Source organism: Pangasianodon hypophthalmus, chromosome 8 (genome assembly GCF_027358585.1).
Source record: "Pangasianodon hypophthalmus isolate fPanHyp1 chromosome 8, fPanHyp1.pri, whole genome shotgun sequence".
In the NCBI taxonomy this organism is placed as follows: domain Eukaryota; kingdom Metazoa; phylum Chordata; class Actinopteri; order Siluriformes; family Pangasiidae; genus Pangasianodon; species Pangasianodon hypophthalmus.
The window spans coordinates 9,342,512-9,362,882 of NC_069717.1; the positions used below are offsets into that span (position 1 = coordinate 9,342,512).

At 37.5% G+C, this 20,371-nt stretch overlaps 1 protein-coding gene across 1 annotated transcript; it reads left to right on the forward strand.

Annotated features, from left to right (window-relative positions):
- Positions 1-2,700: 2,700 nt before the first annotated feature.
- On the forward strand, positions 2,701-15,455 carry rap1aa (RAP1A, member of RAS oncogene family a). The gene is made up of 8 exons (XM_026913306.3): positions 2,701-2,845; positions 10,710-10,797; positions 11,045-11,113; positions 12,180-12,236; positions 12,477-12,617; positions 13,066-13,209; positions 13,541-13,671; positions 14,615-15,455. The coding sequence occupies exons 2-7, from the start codon at positions 10,741-10,743 to the stop codon at positions 13,628-13,630; spliced, it is 558 nt and encodes a 185-aa protein (XP_026769107.1). The 5' UTR covers positions 2,701-2,845; positions 10,710-10,740; the 3' UTR covers positions 13,631-13,671; positions 14,615-15,455.
- Positions 15,456-20,371: the final 4,916 nt, after the last annotated feature.

Here is a 20,371-nt window from a genome sequence, read left to right on the forward strand (position 1 = left end):
TTGAGTTGCTTTCGCAGTATGTTTAGGGTCAATATCCACCTGCACTGTGAAGCAACGTCCTTCAGTTTTGTAGCATTTGGCTGAATGTGAGCAGAGAGTATAGCCCTATACACCTCAGAATTCATGTTGCTACTTCTGTCAGCAGACACATCATCAACAAACACCAGTGAGCCCGTTCCATTGGCAGCCATACATCTCCATGCCATAACACTTCCTCCATCATGTTTGACACAATGTGGTATACTTTGGATCATGAGCTGTTCCTTTCTTTCGCCATACTTTTCTCTTCCCATCATTCTGGTACAAGTTAATCTTGGTTTCGTCAGTCCAAAGAATCTCATTCCAGAACATGGGAGGCTTTTTTAGATGTTTTCTGGCAAAGCCTAATCTGGCTTTCCTGTTCTTGAATGTTACCAGTGGTTTGCACCTTGTTGTAAACCCTCTGTATTTACATTCATGAAGGCGTAGATTGTATATTTTGACAATGATAAGCCTACCTTCTCCAGAGTATTCTTGACTTCTGTTGATGTTGTGAAGGGGTTTTTCTTCACCAAAGAAAGGATTCTGTGATCATCCACTTTAGTTGTCTTCCGTGGTCTTCCAGGCCTTTCGATGTTGTTGAGCTCACCAGTGCTTTCTTTCTTTTGAATAATATACCCAACTGTTGATTTGGCCACACCTAAGGTTTTTACTATCTCTCTTATAGATTTATATTGTTTTTTCAGCCTAATGATGGCCTCCTTCACTTGCATTGAGATCCCCTTGGACTTCATATTGGTAGCTCCAGTCAAACAGCTGCCAAATGCCAACTCAATACCTGATATCAACTCCAGACCTTTTATCTGCTTCATTTGTCTTGACGTAACGAGGGAATGGACTGCACCTGGTCAATTAACTTCTGGTCAGTCAATTGTGCAAATACCTTTGAGCCCCTGAATATGGAAGTACTTTGCTTAAAATTCCTAAATGGTAAATGCCATATTTTGTGGAACCTCTTAAAATAAAGCTGAAAGTCTACACTTCGATCACATCTTGATTGTTTTATTTCAAATCCATTGTGGCGGTTTATAAAGGCAAAATCAAAAAAACTCTGTCATTGTTCAAAGACTTCCGGACCTAACTGTATGTCTTCTTTAAAATAAAGGCTCAAATTGAATTGAGTTCTGTACTCCTAGCATCCTAGGTTCTCACACAAGTTGTACCTGAGTGTCTAAAAACAGTTTTTGACCTATATGTATGAATACAATAATCATATAACTATATAGATTGCTGATCCTAGGTCAGCATTCTTACCTTTAAATGTTTGGCAGATATAATTCACAACTTATACAAAAACAACTTCATTACAATTTCACATTGATATTTAAGTGTACAGAATAATTCATGTGTATAATAGGACTACATTGGCTGGACTACAGTGAAGAAGGTAGGACATATACACACATACATAGAGAGGGAGAGAGCTCTGATGTTTCCTACTCTTTCACTACACCTGTTTCCTCAGCTATATTTGAACAAAGAATAGTCAGGAACTGTTTCTGGGAAATCCTGGGGTCTGGCTTGGGTCAAACCCTAGTACTATCTTCTTCAGAAGAACCTGACCTTGTAATATTCAATTTATGACAGTGTGTAGAGGGGTGAACAGTGGAACTGACAACCCAAGGCTCATGGGTGGAATAAGAGGCTTGTAGTTTGCATTTTAAGGAGATGGAAAAATGGCTTTTAGGGGTATAAAACTATAACATATTTGCGGAAATATATATTTTCTCAGCCCAATTAATAGAAAAGGGACGCATAAGTGTGTGCACCCCTAATACTAGTACTTTGTTAAAGCACATATTGTTTGTAATAAAGCACTCAGTCTTTTGGGGTAAGAGTCTGCCAACAAACTAATTTTGCCTAGGTATGTGCCTTTTATGTTCAGTGGGGATTCTACTCAGGCCATAAACACATAGCGTTAGCCTAATTATGTCATTTTCTATGGATGCACACCCCACCACTGATTGCCATCCCAGCAAAGGCATCGATTCTAACCTGGCCACCCCTTTGTAACACTTCTGGCTACACCCTGCACAAATATTTCAATATGAACATATATAACTGTGTTTTAGGGAGGAGTTTTCCTGTATACCAAGTCAGATGCTGATACACACTGCATGAACAAATGAGCTGTAGTAATTGGTGAAGTTATTGAGCCTCTGAGGTGATATGGTGCTTATTTTTAATAAGGTCTGGCAACATATTAATATATCAAGTCTATGAGTTAATATTTAGAGGCCTCAAACCAAGTCACAAACTGTGCAACCTGAGCCCACTGAATGTCATTCTTAATCCAGGTAGCAGATAAGGTTCCAAAGCTTCAACTTTGATGCTAAAACTAGCCACATTATGTACTTTTCTACGGATGCACATTAGTATTTTACCCAATACTAGGGGTACCACACCCCAGTAAAGTCACTGGATCTAACCTGGCCACCCCTTTGTGAAACATCTGGCTACAATCTGCACAAATATTTCAATATAAACATATTTCATGTGTTTTAGAGTAGACTTTTCCTTGTATACAAAGTGTATATCAACAAATTGTACCAAAGTATACCAACGTGATAAAATAGCCAGTGAAGGTAGATACAAGGTAGGTGCAGAAACTGTTAACTAAGTGCACACACATGCCTTGGCGCTGTTGTTTTAATCCGTGAGCAATGCCGTGTGTGCTACTCGGGTCACAGTGTCTACGCCGTTGCCCTTTTAAGGACGCTGTGGGAAGCAGGAGAATGACGTTTACAGGCGCGAGCTCGGAGTCGCTGCTCTCAGCGCCAGGCGGAGCGGCGAGAAACAACGCACGGTGAGTTCCACTGCTAACTTTATCTCTTCATCAAACTTGGTCATATGGACGAGCCTGTCCCGAGACAGCGCTATACACTCGAACAACAACCACAGTAACAGGGTTTCGAGTGAATAGGAATAGCTTCAAAACTCAAAAACCAGGAGAATACGGTGTTACTAAGGCGCGCGGCCGGCGCAAAGCTAGTGAGCTAAGGTAGCTAGCAGGCGTCGCTAGTCCCGTATAAACATACCACAGTGTTTGGTTAGCTAGCTAGCGCTAGTCGGGGTTAGCAAGCTAAAGCTGAAAGAGTGGCGCTCGCTCAAATATGGCGGCGAAAGATGAGATACCGCTACACATTTAGCTACAACTTTCTGTGTGGTCTTTAGTTACCTGTCTTGTGTAGTGTGGTCTAAAGAGTTACCGCAAGTTCACAGCTGAAGGGAACTCAAACTTGCGTAGCTACTCCGCCAACTGGGTGTGTGTTATCTAGCTAAGTTAGCTAGCTAGTCGGCAGATAGCTGTCTATATTGAGTTCGGCGTTAGCCAGGCGGCTAACCTAGCAAAAACTTCTTTAAGCATTTGTATCTATAGCTGATTAGCTTGTAATGTTTAGAAATTGGTTTTTATATTAAGCATTATGTCACTTCTACGAGATGGTCTTGTTACCTATTCTTGTTAGCTATTTAGCATAGTTTTCGGTTATATGGACGGAACATGCTATGGTTTAGCCCTGTTACAGTTACAGAAGACAGTTACTCTTATGCCAGTTATTTACATATGAGTGTTTCATGTCGTACTTCTTAACTAACCAGTGAATGATTTACACGCACACACAGCTCTGACCCATATGCACAAATCCTAGCAGTGATGCTCTGATGGGCGTTTCTCAGTGCCTAATTAATCACTTAATAATAATAATAATAATAATAATAATGGCAGTCTGTTACAGTGTTTTTTGAGATTGACCCAGATCTCTGTAAAAGATTTAGCAGTGGCAGATCATATAAGAAAAGTTTTATTAATGATATTGGAAACAGTGCAAACCTTTAAAGATGTCGTAGGGTCATTCCTCTCTATATGTCTATATTATTTTACTTTAACCATCTCTTCCAGTCTTCCACATTGCGCAAGTATGAGCATTCTTTCGTTTGCAAAGGGAAGTTGGAGAAGTCACAAGTAAAACCAAGATTTTGTAGGCCTCTAATATGTATCCAACTATTGTGTGCTATGAATGGTTACAAAATTTGCAGAAGTAAAACTGTCTGATTCGTAAAAATAAGAATTACTGAGAAGGCACGTGAATGGTGAGAATGCCAATTGGAGGGTTTTTTTTTTTTGGGTCTGGCTTAACTTTTCTGGACACATCACCTTATGTACATATGGTAAAGAATAGTACTTTGAGTTTGCTCAAACTTACAGTTTATTTTGGTTATTAATTTGACCTTTTCTGCATTTTTTTTGGTATTTATTAAAATATAGTTTCAGAATAACAATTCATTAAAATAGCAAAACAAATGTTTTGTCTGATCATCTTAAAATTATTTCTGACCAAGCATAAACAGCCTCTGGCCTACAAGTACTTACACATTTCAGTGATAGTGATCACTTGAAACTGAAACTGATCAAGTTTATTAATACATGTTTGTTTTGAGGAAGCTTCTTTATATAGCTTGATATGTATAAAGTGTTCAGGTCTCCATTCGTGTCACACACTTTTAGTCATGTGTGCAAGTCTAGTCATGGGTGGTGACTGTCATGGTACTAATTATAGTTTGGGTTCCCTAACAAAGATTAACCCAAGACCTGGACTAAATTGCCAGGCCATTGAAGATTCCCCAGACAAACTCTTTATTGGTATTTATTTTGGGTTTAATCCAGGTGTGTCCAGTGGTATCCTGTATCTATTGTCTGAACACAACTTGCTGCATGTTGTGGGTGCTGTATGGTTGAAGATGTCTAATGCTGCTTGTGTATTTGTTGGACCGTATCTGCTTAGTAGTGTGTAAATACCAGGAAGCCTCTCGAGCTCTTAGCAACCTCTCACAGTGGCATTTCATAATGTTTACTGGTTACACAGGGAGCCAAACAGATGATCCTGACAGCGGCCTCTCTGATTCACTAACACCCTTTCAACTGTTCATTACAGGATTGTAACATGATGTAACCTGGTTTAATATAGACCAGGCTGATGATTTCTTCAAGCAGAGCAGTACAACATTCTTTTGCTACAACATGTGTGTTTTAAAAAAAAAAAAAAAAAAAAAAGGTGTATGGCTTATTAGGATGATGGGAGTTTTCAGAGTATGTTAGGCTTTGACCATTGTGGCTTCAGTGATGCTGGTTTAAGTTTATCTGACTCTCTTTATTGAAAGTTCCTGAGACCTGAAGCCATTTTTTTGTATGGAAAAAAGTGTGTGATGCAGTAAGCAGTTATGTAAACAAAACCTCATTATCGGTGCTTTAGCGTCATCCAGTTTGTTCCAGTTTATTACTTCAGTTCCTTGATGAGTCATCCATGTTTTATGAAGCTTTATTATTTTACAGTTACTTCACATGCACTATTGATTGTGTAGCTTGTTAAATGGACCTTATTAACTAGCCTGTGGTACATAAAGACCTGGGCCCATATCCACAGATTTTCTTACCAGGAGTTAAAATTGGCACTGAAAGTTCCAGGGTAAGAATTTTTTTCTTAAATTTGTACATAAAGTGCACTTAAAACTCTTAAGCAATGTTTGAGGGTGAGGTTAACGCAGTTGCTACAGATGATGCTTTGTTTTGAGAACAGAGTTCATCAGTGATTAATGCAGTAGCCGTGTGTGTATTAAACTCTTAAATGAAAATACAGTTCATGTTTCTGTATGTTCAGCTGATCGCCAGCCTGTATGTGTGGCACAATGGAAATAAGCGAGTATTTAATTTGCTTATTTAAATGATTTTTTTGGCCACTTTATATGGTAGGTTTAATGAAAATGTCAATTATTTCTCATTGTGTTGAAGTAATTACTACAATGCTTATTAAATTCTACAATTTACCATTCAAGAATCAGTTTGCTAAAGTTATAGAGTGAAAATGCTTTGAGAATTACTCTTAGTAATAGTTTTAAAAAATGAGTATTAATAGACCCATTTTTTTTTTTTTAAAAAAAAAAAAAAAGGATTCCCCCAAGGTGACCAGTCACAAGTGGCTTTTCCTATATGGCCTCTGGCTTTTTTCTCTTTGTGAAGTATGTTTCTCTTTAAACCTTTCAAGGGCAGAAAATGTAATGACATGCACACGTCTACAGTGAAAAGAGAGAAACAGTTCATTTATAATGCATTTTGTCCCAAACAAATGTTTAATATTATGTACTTAATATTAAATTCCCTATTACTAACAAACAGACAACATCTAAAAGATCTCGCTCAACTTGTCAGTGACTCATGATGGAAAGAGCGACTTACCAAGACAGATTTTTACCTATAAATGGCTTGTGTTTTGCTATCTGCAGAAGAGCAGAAACATTTCCACAGCTAATTATTTTATCGATTATTAATATTGCTGGTTTCCTTTTAATTGAGAGGACACATTGCAGTCTTGGCACCCTAATATAATTAAAGGATTTCACGAGTACAAATGTGACAGTGAATCACTATTTCAACATGCAGAGCAAACGTCCACTAGGAAATTGTAGCTACCTCGGTCTGCTACAGTAATATAAAAAATGTAAAACGTATACATATTTTTAGTGACAGTATTGGTCAAAGAATCGAGTAAGAATCATGATCTCAATTCTAAGCCAAAAATTCCTATGAATTGTGAAGAATTGTGAAGCCCTAACACTAGATGACTTTTTTTTCTTTTTGTAGAAACTTCGTCCATGTGTGGCTCTGTGTAGTTGAGACTGTAGGGATTTCCAGTGGCATTTTTAGGACTTTAGATTACAACAGGCACCTAGGATTTGTCTCACCTTTGCCATGTTGCACAGTATTGACAAAAATAGGATTGTGTGATTACATAGCTGCACAAACACGTGCCTCATCTGAAAACAGATCAGTGAATTCATAACAAGTCACAGTCGACAATTAGTCTGCTTTCATTTGAGCATAATTAGGGTGATTTGGATAATGCCAGTGCCACAATCTATCAAAGCGTTTCTGTTAATTATCCAAATATTTGTCTTTGTAATGCAGATATTACAGACATTATTGTGCAGCCAAAGATGAGCTTTGTGCATATGTGAACTTTTAATATAGTAAGGTTTGCAGTGGAGAACTTGCTGAAATGCTGACTTTGAGTTTTACGTTTTGTAAACAGTTGTTTTCTTTACCAAAGGTGTGCAAGAAAAAAAGTGACTAAACATAATGAAATAAGTTCATCACCCTGCTGACAACTGATCACCTAGGCACAGTGTACATCAAGACTAAAACTAGCACCTGCATATTTTTTGAAAAAATAAATAGCCAAGTGATGAGCAAAGAAAGTTTTAGTTATGGACAAGGTAGCTGTACAGTAAATTATACTGTAGTATTCTAGTCTTTATTTTGACTATGATGGGAATAAATGCTGCTTCTGAATTTTGTGGGCTCTTGAATGAATGCAGGTGTGAAACAGTAATCTCTTGTTTTAGTTCTTTTAATCCATACGGGAATGTTTCTGTAGGTGGTGAGCTATTTGCTGTGGGCTTACAGATATGCGTGGGCATGACTTTATATATGGAAGTATGATGTGACGCATTTTGTATTAAACCTAAGAACTTGTTTTTAAGTAAGTTTATGCAGCTTGTCAAATCAAGCTGCATAAGCTTGCTTTTATAAAAGCACTTAGTAGTTAGTTTGCTTTTAATTGGTTCTATACTAATGAGTATACTAAATATAATTATACTAATTGGCAGTTATTTTGCTCAGGATTTTGCCAGTGCAAATGTGACAGTGAATCACTTGCTGCTGTTGATCTTTCTTTTCCTGTTACCTGTTTTAGTTGAGGTATCCTGCATACATCCTGTGAACAGTTGAAATAGAGTTGTAATGTGCAGCTGGTGTGTGTGTGTGTGTGTTTTTAGGCAGGACGTTTGTGTTTCACTGCTGTATAGGGTGTGGTCAATCCTCCCACTCAGGAAAGCACCAACATTTGAGCAGGCAAAGATCACAATGGTGTTCAGCATTATGGACGCTACATTGGCTTCTCATTTTTTGCTTACTGACATTTTGAAATTGTGTACACTAGTATAATTTTTTTTTTTGTTTTTTGGTGTAGCTCTAAAAAGCCAGTGCGGTGCTATACTGTACAACACTATTGACAAACTCGGATTTTCACAATTATGATATTTCAGAACATGGTCATAGGAATCTGTGGAAGCATATCATTTGTGAGAAGGACTGTTATTGGTCACAGAGTTCACAAAATATTTCACAGGAAGCTTTATTGGTCACGCATCTCTGAACAGTAGTCTCTTTTTCTAGTGAGAATGCACTAAATGTAAGGCAGGCGTCAGCTATTACTTATTATGTATTAAAGTCTCCTTTATTTGAAGAGGTACAATTAACTTAAGCAACCCTAACCTGAAAAGAAGTGAAAGCTTAAAATATGAACATGTGCTTTAAATTTTTCTTTTGTCTTTGAAGCCAGAAACATTTTCCATCTGTTTTCTCTAATCCCTTGCCAGTTTTGTTTAAGGCAGCTGTGTGTGTGTGTGTGTGTGTGTGTGTGTGTGTGTGAGATAAAGCAGCATAACAAGCGCTGTTTGCAACCACTTTAGCCTTTTATCAGGAGAGCAAAAGCGCGATTAGCCTTCAGTTTACTGGTCTACTATGTTGCTGCTAGCTATCAAACACCCAGCTTATCTACATGGCTGCCTTTAACACAGAGCTGCTGCTAACACATACATGTACAGAGCTGCTGACTGTTTCACACTTACCATAACTCTGTTCCTAACTAATGCACAGCACCAGGAGGGTCAGAGTTGTGACAGCAACCAGTGGTTACTCTAGCGTTTTATTTGGGTCTGCTCAAGCCCATGCAATTAGAATACACCTCACTGTCTTTTCTCTTGGCAGATGATCACTGCTGTCCATGACCTTTAATTTAAAAAAAAAAAAAAAAAAAAAAAAAAACAACTAATATTGCCACTATGATGATATTAATTTCTGTTTAATTCTGTATTTTGTATAGATATGTAAATGGGGTGCATTTTGTTTTACACAGATTCACATTAATACAAGTGCTTATTTGTTTGCTGGTGAAAGAGGACAATGCTTGCTTCGTGCCACTCTGCCATCTCGCTCCCATGCAGGGGCGTGCATTAGCAATGCTAATGAGGTGTGTGTGTGTGTGTGTGTGTGTGTGTGGTTGGCACTGCTAGCCTGTACATGATGAGCAGTATCCCTATAACACCTTTATTTAGTTAGATTTGGGGATATGCAGAAAAGCATTTGATGTTAAGTTTGGTCTCACAGCCCTGTGTAACACATCAGTAATTTAATTTGTCCCCCCGCCAAAAAGGAATTAATTCGTGTTGAAGTGCCCATGCTGTTATTTTTTTATTTATTTATTTTTAAGTTTAACTGTTTCTGTGCTCTCAACAGCAGCTGTCTTGAACTTTGTTTCAACTAGAAATGATTTGAACAAGCTTACAGTAAAGCACTGCTGCAAACATATCATTTGTTAGAACTGAATGTAGTAATGCAATTCTTTTTAATCACTAATTTTAATCACTGCTTTGAATGACCAATAACTTCTATTAGTGGAGTGGCTAGGAAATAAATAGCCCTTCATTGGTGATGGGTTTGTTTTATTTTTTGCACAAATGTTTGCTATTGATGTTGCATGTGTAGACTTGGGGGCATATTGATATAATCTGGATGTTTTGATAGTAGGGTCATGACGAAAATGTAGATGCATTTGTACCTCTTGTAGGAGGTCTAATGACATTTTTGTGGGAAGAAATTTATTATTCGGTATAGAAAACTATATTTTCTTTTATATTTTTTGAAACACGTTTTGTATGACTAAGGGTGTAGTGGGGAGTAGTAAATGTGAGCGCTGTCAAATGATTTTTAGAGAGAAAGAGTGTGTAGGTTCGCTGTCCTTATATGGCTTGTTCAGTGTGAAATGGAGCAAGGGGGGAGAGACTGGGGCTGGGAGTAAGCAAGCGAGTGGTTTTAAATTTGTCACCGATCCATTCCTGTTATCTGTCATGTTACTGCTAGGGAGTTTTCTGGAAAACACAAAATAAGACATAGAACTAGTGTAGCATATTAGCTCAGTGTACTCTCATATGCTATCACCATCTTTAGTTTAATTTAAGAGTTAACGTAACCAAAGGAGACTAAGGAGGAAAAGGTCATTCACATGTACAACTATTTTGCCGAATGACTGAAATAATTTTGGAAAAATGTCTGCTGACTTTCTGGGCCTGAGAATGAGTGCAAAAGAGTCAGAGAAAAAGAATGAGCATCAGTCTCTAGTCCTGTCTGAGCTAGAGGCTTGTTTTGACAAATCAGTGGAGATGGAAACTCAGTGAGAGAGAAGAGATGGTAGGAGTTGAAATAGAAGTCTGAAACTTGCTGACTCAGTTTTTCAGCTGCGACTATGACCAAGACTATCAGACCTTCCGTTCTGACCTTTTCCTGTAACATCCCTGACCTCTTTCTGTAACCCAGTCTACATTTCACTGTATACACAGAAATCCACTGTACTTTCTAAGATTTTGTCCATTTTCATTTTTGTTTTGTAAACTCTCTATTGCCAAAATGATTGATAGTCCCATCATGGACAAAGTAAACAAATGTATCATGATAGGGCATTGTATAGAAGTATAATCCCAATACACACAAGTCAGCTTGAATTGTCAAACATCTGAACTGGCTTTAGTGCTGATGTGGTTGTTCTCTCTGTTGGCAGGCTGTAGAGGTGTGTGCCGAGAGACCCCAGCATGCGTGAATATAAGCTTGTGGTCTTGGGCTCGGGAGGTGTGGGGAAATCTGCACTGGTAAGAGCAAATACATGTACTAAACTATACACTGATGATGATGATGATGATCTCCAAATGTGTCAAACCAGATATTAAAGACTCTGTACAGGTTTTTTAAACTAGCCACCAAACGTACATGGTTGTTAGATCAGGTCACTGTTCATTGGTGCATAAAATAAATTTACACAGATTTGCTTTGTACAACTGCAGCAGTGCTGTGGAGTTGCTTAATAGTGATCATTTCTGCTTCTCTTTTTCTTCACAGACAGTGCAGTTTGTTCAGGGAATATTTGTGGAAAAATATGACCCCACAATAGAAGACTCATATAGGAAGGTAAGACAAGGTTTTGAAAATGTGTATATTTCATGTTTTTTTGTCCAATTTATCAAATGTGCAAAATTAGTGTTTGAAACAACTCTAAATAATTCCCCATTCTACCTCTAAGACTGCAACAATGTGATATCAAGCAATAGTGTATATTCCTCAGATTACCACATTTGTGGAATCAATATGTGAAAATGCTAGGAAAAATTTCACTGCAAACTTTGCTAGGATAGAAGGAGCACTAAAGCCATTTATAAGTGAATTGGCTCAAAAACTATACAGATCAGAAGAATCATGGTTCCTTTTGCTGATGGCATGCATGAAGGAATCTCTGTCAAGAGATCTGTATCTTCTGTTCCACACAGAGGACTGGGCGTCAGGACTGGGATCCCACAGGACTCACCGAAAAAGTCATGAGAATGGGTGGTTTTTAGTGTCATGCAGGTTGGAGGGGCTGTCAGATATGAAGCTTGAGAGACAAAGAAAGTCCATTTTGATTAACAAATCCTTTACCACTTTTGTGGTAAATTGGGCTTTACTCATTCATTTATTTATTTATTCATTCATTTTCAGTTACTGCTTTATCTTGATCAGGGCCACGGTGGTTTAAACTACTATTTTTATATTTTGGGATATGGAACCATCTAAATTCATTAGAAAATGTTGTGGGCAGTTACAAACAAAAATCACTGCAGTAGCTGGTGGAATTGGTCAAACTTTCTGTGGGGGCGGGTATTATTGGTCAAGAGCATTTGAGTGCAAGCCTCTAGATCAGGCAAGAGTTGGATTAATAAAGTTCCACCTCTATTCCCACCTGATGAAAATGCATATGCATACACTGACATTTTTAGTTCTTGCAGGTTATTTGATAAATCAGGAAATGTATCTCATAAGGGCTTAAATAACTTTAACACAGGGCCAGTATCTGAGAAATCTTATATTAATTGCCTGTGACTTTGCCTGACCAGACGGAAATGTTTGGTGGTGGACTAATCTTTGTTCTCTTGTGTTTGTGTACCTTTGCCTTCCCTTATTTTTGTATTCTTACTTATTCTGGTTCTCTCTCTCATTCTAGCAAGTAGAAGTGGATGGGCAGCAATGCATGCTAGAAATCCTTGACACAGCCGGCACAGTAAGTGCAGTATTGACTTTTACGCATTACAGCACAGTAAAACCTAAGATCAGTGTGATTACTCTTCCCTGATTAAAATATATTATATGGTAGATTAAGAATGGTCACCAGAAAAATTTGGTAGACACAGGTCATTTTTCAAATAATTCAGTTATGATGAGCCTGTTAAATTTACTGCTTATGTAGATCACTGCTGTGATTGAGGTTCTTTAAACACTGTTGCATTTGTATGTGTTATAGGAGCAGTTTACAGCGATGAGGGATCTGTATATGAAGAACGGACAGGGCTTCGCTCTGGTCTATTCCATCACAGCACAGTCCACCTTTAACGACCTTCAAGACCTGAGGGAACAGATCTTAAGAGTCAAAGACACAGAGGATGTGAGCATTACTACTGCATTATTTATTATTTTTTAACCATATCTGAGCCTGAGCCTGAGCCTAAGCCTAAGGCTAGTCCTGAGTAACCGGGGTCTCTTTTAAAATATCCACCTTACAAATACACCAATTTATATTTGTCAGTTTCCTTTAACAGCTTCATAATAAGAATCTTACCACTGATTGAATTAAAAAAATTATTCATTAGAGTCTTTCATTCAGAGTGTGAGAACAAAGATTTGTTCATGCCAGTTTCGTGTTTCATAAATTCTGATCTATACATCACATTTAATTGAAAATAAAATCCATAGAATTTAAGATCAAAACTGAATGTATGAACATTTTATAAATGAGACCCCTCATCTAAACTCATGGTTTAATCCATGTCTAATTCAGGAAATTGTTAAGCAGGTCTCAAGTCAGTGGTTTGCTTACCTGTCTCTCTGACTAGGTGCCAATGATTCTGGTGGGGAATAAATGTGATCTGGAGGATGAGAGAGTTGTAGGGAAGGAGCAAGGCCAGAATCTTGCTCGCCAGTGGAATAACTGTGCCTTCCTAGAATCCTCTGCCAAATCAAAGATCAATGTCAATGAGGTGAGTTCGCTGTACTTTTTACTTTTTATGTCATTTCTTGTTTATGTCTGTCTGATGTCTGTGTACACTTGCCAAAGTCAACAACGTCTGTCTGCTTCTTGTAAACTGAAATTGAAATTTCATGCACCAAATCATTATGGGCTGTGTGATTAAAGCTAGTTAAACCTAGCTAATAATAATAATAATAATAATAATAATAATAATAATAATATAGGGAGTGTAGAAACTTGGCTACTGTTGGTCTAAGATTAGGCTTAGACTGCTGTTGCAAATTCAGTACTATTTACAGCTCTTAGTACTGTTTAATTTTCTGTGTGTGTGTTTGTGACAGATCTTCTACGACCTGGTCAGACAGATTAATAGAAAAACGCCGGTGGAAAAGAAGAAAGCCAAAAAGAAGTCTAATTGCACACTGCTCTAAAATGCACATACACATCCTCCCCAGCAGCAGTTCTGAGCCAGGTATCCAGTGCTTTTGTTTATCTCAGTTATTTTATCTCAGAGTGATGGTTAATACAGCTGTTGGAAAAACTTTTAGCAATTTGCATTTTTTATTATTATGAATAAATTATTGTTTTTTTTGTAAGATAATTAATAATATTATTTCCACACATTCAGTATTATTCTCTCTTATGGGCATAGCTTGTGAAAACTGGTCAACCACAAGCATAATAAGTTCAAAGAAATTAAGTCATGGGATAGGTTTCTGAATTATGAATGAGTATTTTAACATACTTGCTAAATATTGGTAGGCTGAAATCAGTATCTGTTTAGTAACTTTATGGCTATAGTTTTAGCTGATTTCAGTTCAAAGATCAAGATGTTGGAACATCCATCTGGATGCACTTGTGAGGGGAAAAAATGAATATCAGCAAGTCCATGTATAAGTACAATATTCAAACAAGTGCCGAGTGGTTGGATAATTCTTGGGAAGGATTACCTTTCCTTTTTGGTGAAAGATCATTTTATGCTTCAAATAAAAGGTTTTTATCAGAATGCTGTGGTTTCTGCAGAGATGGTGTAGTAAAATATTGTAGTTTTGTGTGTTTTAAAGAAAACATCAGGCTCTGCAAGTTTTCCCCAACATTGTCAGTGGGTTGTTGGTGAATTTATAAATTTCAGCAGGCTTTAATACAGGGACATTGCCTGAACCTATAGTTGCAAAGCTACATCGCCTCCTGCTGGTGGTAACAAGTACCAGAACTTATCTGTCCTGCGTTTTGAAGAAATTGTTTAGGCACTGACAAACTGAAAACGGAATCTTCCATTGAATCCCATTACGAAAACAAATTAAATATAGCCTAATATATTGAAAATTGGAATTATGGTTGATTTTGAATAATGGAAAATTTTGTCACTCATGATATTTTTTTTTTTTTTTTTATATTTGTTTTTTATTTCCTAGAATGCTGAGATGAAGACCTGTTGCCCTACTGGCCAGCATTCCAGCCCCATTCAGTAGTTATTGGAAACAACGTTGGCAAAGGCAGATTAAGACTCGCTCCTCAGCTTACAGAATGGAGTGGAGAGAAGTTTGTCTTCTCGCATATTCAACATTTCTGCTTTTCCTTCCCAAACAAACTTAACTTTTTCCCTCTCCCCCAAACCACCCCCCAGCCATGATACCTGATAAAACAGAAATGAATTGTCTTTCTTGAGCTCTTACAATTTTTTGCAATTGCCATTTTTAAAGAAGGACTATATTAACCTGACTCTTGTGGATTCATTCGGGGGAAGTGGGTAACATGCTGTTCATTAATACTTTTCAGAAGCATGACCACATTTAAAAATAATCATCATATTAATGTTTGCAAAAGTTTAATCATGATCATATACTAGACTTTTTTGTTGTTTTATCCCCATCTTCATGACCAAGCCCCCTTCTTCTTGCTAATATACACTCCAGAAGTGCATCTGGGGCTATACACGCTTCTCCCTATTCAACCGGACCAGCTCATCATCAAGTAACATGTTTTTGCCTGGATTACTTTGTTTTATAGTTGAACTTTCAACGTTTTTCATATTTCCCATAATTTATGATAAATTCCATTTTCTGCACAGAGATTTTGGAAAATGGTTCTTTTATTAAGAGATGGGCAGAAATAACAAATAGGTTTCTTTGTCTCATGCTGAAAAATATATTGTACTAAAACCAACTCTAATTTCTTCTTGTGTTGTCCTGTCATGCTCAAAGTGGTAATTTTTCAGCTTTTATGAACGATTAAATTTTAGTACATTTTCATTAAGTTTTTGGTCTTTTGTATTTTGTTTAATTTTTTTTTTTTTTTTTGCTTGGATCTCAATGATCTATTTTGTGCTTGTAAAGGAGAAGAATGAAAATGGGTCTATAACAGTGTTGACTTCTCCATCTTATAGCCAATAATCAGTTAATAGCTCTGCATTGTCAAGAAGCAAATAACCATACAGAAGAAAGAGAATATTTTCACAGACGTTTGATTTGACTATTTCCTTCTTGATGTTTTCCTCCATATTGTCATGGTGATACAAGGCTACCTTTTAATTTTAAGATTTTCTTTTGCCTTACTCAATCATTTATGCTATTTTATGTTGATTTAAATAAATGTATTCCATATTGAGTGTATACATTTTAGGTTTGTAGATCCCACCATAAAATGTTCTGTTATCGTATGAAGTACAATTAAAAAAAACTCAAGACAGTAACACAGATTTACTAGGTTCATTGTCATAGCTTTATTTGTCTTATAAAACATTTCTCAGCAGTGCTTAAATTTTGATTATGAAAAGCCGTGCATTACCTATGGATTGCTTTGGGCTGGCTGTTATTGTTTTTATGTCCGCTAGAGGGAAGCAAATCACTGACCTTGCTCATCCTGTGACAGTATAAACACCAAATCTGATGTGTTTGAAGATATTGCAGTTGTGCTGCTAGTGATTTGCTTTAAGATTGTGATGTTTGAAGAGCACTCTCTTTGATGAATAGGCCTTCTGTCAGCATTTTGAGCCTTCGTTACATTAGTGATTGCCCTATTCGTCGTCTGGGCTATTAATCTCTCAATTCCAAGTATTTTTTCCTCCTGTAATTATGTTTCATGGATCTCTCGAGGTTCATTCACTGCTTTATTAGTCAAAATGACCATGTGTACTTTCATAGGCTGTTAACTCTTGCTATGCAAAACTTTTTTTGGATGTGTAAGTTGGTTACTGAGAGCACATGTACTCACAGTTTTTTCATTTTCCAAATTCTTTTGTTTAAAGGGATTAAGTCAGCAACAGATGTGAACTCGGAACCTTGTCACTAGCACTGAGCTCGGAGTTTCCCTGCCAGGATTCTCACTGCCGTGCTTTCTTAATCTTCATATGTATTATTAACTGGACATTGATGAATTAAGTGTGACTAGCTCGTTAAACCAACAGAAAGCTCCTGAGCAAGAATTAGAAATGAACTTTTCATGATGACTATTCTAAACTACTGAGGGTTCTTTGAAGTAGAGCAAAATCGATTATGTAACCAGTTCATCTTATGCATTTGAGGTGTAAATGTTGAGGATTGTGTTCTGTAATTTAAGTGCTGAGGAGGTATAGAGGGAAAACATCACTGTAGCAAATCACAGGTTTATATTAATTTGCAGAATCTAAGCCTAATAATAACCTGATTGCAAAATGTGCTATTATTTAACAAATAACAATATCTAATTGTTGACATGGTGAGGGTTTTTTATATGGAGAAGTATATTTAACATTTTTGGAAGAGGTTTCCAGTGTCCGTGCTTGTAACGCTATGGGAAATAAGTCTTCCGGAATTAAGACTTTGTGCTTTCCATTTTTTGGTAACATGACCAGCTAAATTTTTTTTTTTTTTTGTCTTGTTAACTTAGAGAGATGAAAAAAGATGCTGGGGGAGGGAACAACTGTGTAGCTCCTATAATTTAAGTAATGAAAGGAACTAACTGTTTTGCAGATATTCCAAGGATGACATGCTGTTTATTAATAAATTAAAAGTTGATGGAACAGTTAGTTCTGGTCCACTAATTTGATTGGACAATCAGCAATCCAAGAGGGCTGAAATTTGGTACAGCAGCACTGGGGCATTTCACGATTTGTATCACTCCGCTTGTCTGCGTTTGCTACATAAAATTCCAATTCTAGCAATAGCTGATATTCAATGCTATTGCTTGTATGATATTGCTTAATTAAACACTTTGGGATGTGCTGGTATTGGAAATTAGTAAGAATCAACTTCACAACACCTTACTGATAAGTGTGCGTATAACAGCATGCCCCAATGTAGTTTTTTTTATTACATATATGATTGGTTGTGATCCCTGGTCTGTGTATTCCCCTCAGCTCAGTGTAGTGCTGATCTGCCATCAGACTTCAGTGTCCTCTACTCCATCTTGCCAGATCGACCTGGAGAAAGTGACCAAGTTTCTGTTCTTTGAATGCACAGGCCTGATTTTGTATGATGAAGAATCAGCCAGTGAAACAGTGTTCCACTGAAATGACACCAACACTAAAAGTGAACATTTGTGAGGTTGAGGATGCTCGAGGAACCTTGACTTTGCAGAATCCCTGGCCAGTGTGTAATAACAGCAATTTTAATTCTGTAATTGAAGTGTGGTGTGTGGTGCGTGGTGTGTGTAGAAAACAATTTGGCAATTATGTGAAAAACAGACATGGTAGATGTGTTTACACCTTCGCATCCCACACCCAGAACACAACATAAACAAACAGCTGACTACACAGTTTACATTGTAGCCCATCATTAACGTATTTCACACATACAATATGTCCTTTATAACAGAGTGGCCTCATTGAAGACTGGGTTTTAATATAGGCTGCATTCAACAAAAACAAAAATCACTGAGTGAGTGACAGTTCTGTGGGTGGAAATGCCTTGTTGATAAGAGAGAGCAGAGGAAAATGGCCAGATTGATACAAGCTGCCAGGAAGGATGGAGTAACTCAAATAATCACTTTTACAAACGTGGTGAGCAGAAAACCATTTCAGCATGCACAAAACATCGAACCTTGAGGTGGATGGGCTATAACAGCAGAAGACCGCATTGGACAGATGAAACTGGACAGCTGAAGATAGTTGAAGATCACCTGGGCTTTTTCTTGTTTTTGATGAACTGTTGTAGCTCATCCACCTCAAGGTTTGATGCATTCTGAGATGCTTTTCTGCTCACCATGGTTGAGTGCTTATTTGAGTTACTACAGAATTCCTGTCAGCTCAGCCCACTCTGGTCATTCTCCTCTGCTCTCTCTTACCAACAATGCATTTCCCACCATTCTGTCTGAACTCTAGAGACTGTTGTGTGTGAAAATCCCAGGAGATCAACAGGTTCTAAAATACTCAAACCAGCCCGTCTGGTACCAGCAACAATTCCATGAGTTATAGTCACTAAGATTACACTTTTTCCTTATTCTGATGTTTGATATGAACATTAACTGAAGCTCTTGACCTGTATCTGCATGATTTTTTGCATTGCGCTGCTAACACACGATTGGCTGATTAGATAACTGCATAAATGTGCAGTTGTATAGGTGTTCCTAATAAAGTGGACCGTGAGTGTATTTGAAGCGTTTTCTTGGTAAATGTTGTGTGTCTGGTGATTTATAAAGAATTAGAATTTTCAAATGCACATACTATAACTATGGATGTAAGTCAAATGAAAATCAAATGCATTATACTGATTATATGTAATTTTCTTTTTGCAAAATTGAAAAATTGTTATGGTAAACTGAATAAAAAAAACCTTTCATCTGATCTGAGTATCCTAAACCCAGAAATCTAGCCTGGCTTTTCAGCAACAGATCAAGGTTAGCCTTGTTACACACCATGTAAGTGTGTGTGATTTCACAAGATTGCGTGAGAGGGATGTGCCAACAGCTGTGGAGGTTGAGTAGGTGAACAGACAAGGACATAACAATACGATGTTCTTGGGGGAAAGGGGTGTGTGTGTGTGTGTGTGTGTGTGTGTGTGTGTGTAAATGGTTTCGTGAACAGCTGTAGAGGTATGACGTATGACTTCTAATGTGCTCACACACACAGAATAGAATCAGAACAGATTTCTGCCCAAAGGTAACTGAATCTATATGACCTCTCCAAAAACCCACACCTGTTTATCCTGCGGGCTGGTTTTGCTTTTGAGGTGTGTGTGCATGTGAGTGTGCGTGAGTTTGCACCCTGTTATTAGAGTCCTACATTAATAGTCACTGCATTGATCATCGTGTATGACTGATGCTGCTGTGTGTCTGCATCTGGAGCTGGAATCTACATCTGTGCCTCTCTCACGGTACATGATTCAGAGATTTGAAGCTAGTAAGGAGAGGATTTTTTACTTTGCTGCTTACCGAGTTCAAAACTAGTTGCGTTTCTAGTTGTGCTTCTGTAGGATAAGATGGTTTGCTTGATTAATATAACACCTGTCTAGGTGTCTGAGACAAGCCGATTCCATGTCCTGACTATTAGTTTTTAAGCTGTAGTTGCCCAGCAGACAAGCAGCTTCAACAACCAGAAAAAGAAAAAAACACTAAAGTTTTCCTTTTATATGTAGGCTATGATTAAACTTAATGAGCTGCACACCAATATGATGCGCTTGCTGTAAATATAGCTTATGCTACTTATAGCTTATGCTGCACCATACACATCAGCTTTCAGTGGAATGATTTGTACTAGGCAGATTAATTTGCATGTAAGGATGAGGGATGAGCCTTTCAGAATCAGGAGCATGCAGCATCTGGAAATACTCATGAAACCGAGCCAAATAAAGTCCAGAGCAAAGCTGTTATATAATTTTTTCTCACTAACGCAACACAAAATCTCTTCACAGTTAAAAACGTAAGTTACTCTGTATTAATGTGCTAATTAATAGTTAATTATTTAACTAGCTAACTAGCTCGCCGTATGTTATTACATTTAAGGTATCACTGTTTAAATTAGTCAGTTAGGTTTCTGGGCAACCAAAACATGGGCTTGGCAGCACATTGGTGTTTTTACTTGAACAGTGGGCTGGCTACTTTATTTTAGGTGTCCATCCCTATCTCTTGATATCTGATCATAGGTTTTGATAACTGATCATGTTAGACATGGATCAGCTTTCTGAGATTGCTTTGTGTAATTTTTGGCACACACTGATTATTTGATGGACCCAGCCTTTGGAAAGATCACTAGCCCG

Excerpts from the sequence above, each read along its gene's own strand:
- rap1aa (XM_026913306.3), top strand. The coding sequence starts at position 10,741 with ATGCGTGAATATAAGCTTGTGGTCTTGGGCTCGGGAGGTGTGGGGAAA. Across the intron at positions 11,114-12,179 it reads TAGAAGACTCATATAGGAAG|CAAGTAGAAGTGGATGGGCA; the intron begins GTAAGACAAGGT and ends CTCTCATTCTAG. Across the intron at positions 12,618-13,065 it reads GAGTCAAAGACACAGAGGAT|GTGCCAATGATTCTGGTGGG; the intron begins GTGAGCATTACT and ends CTCTCTGACTAG.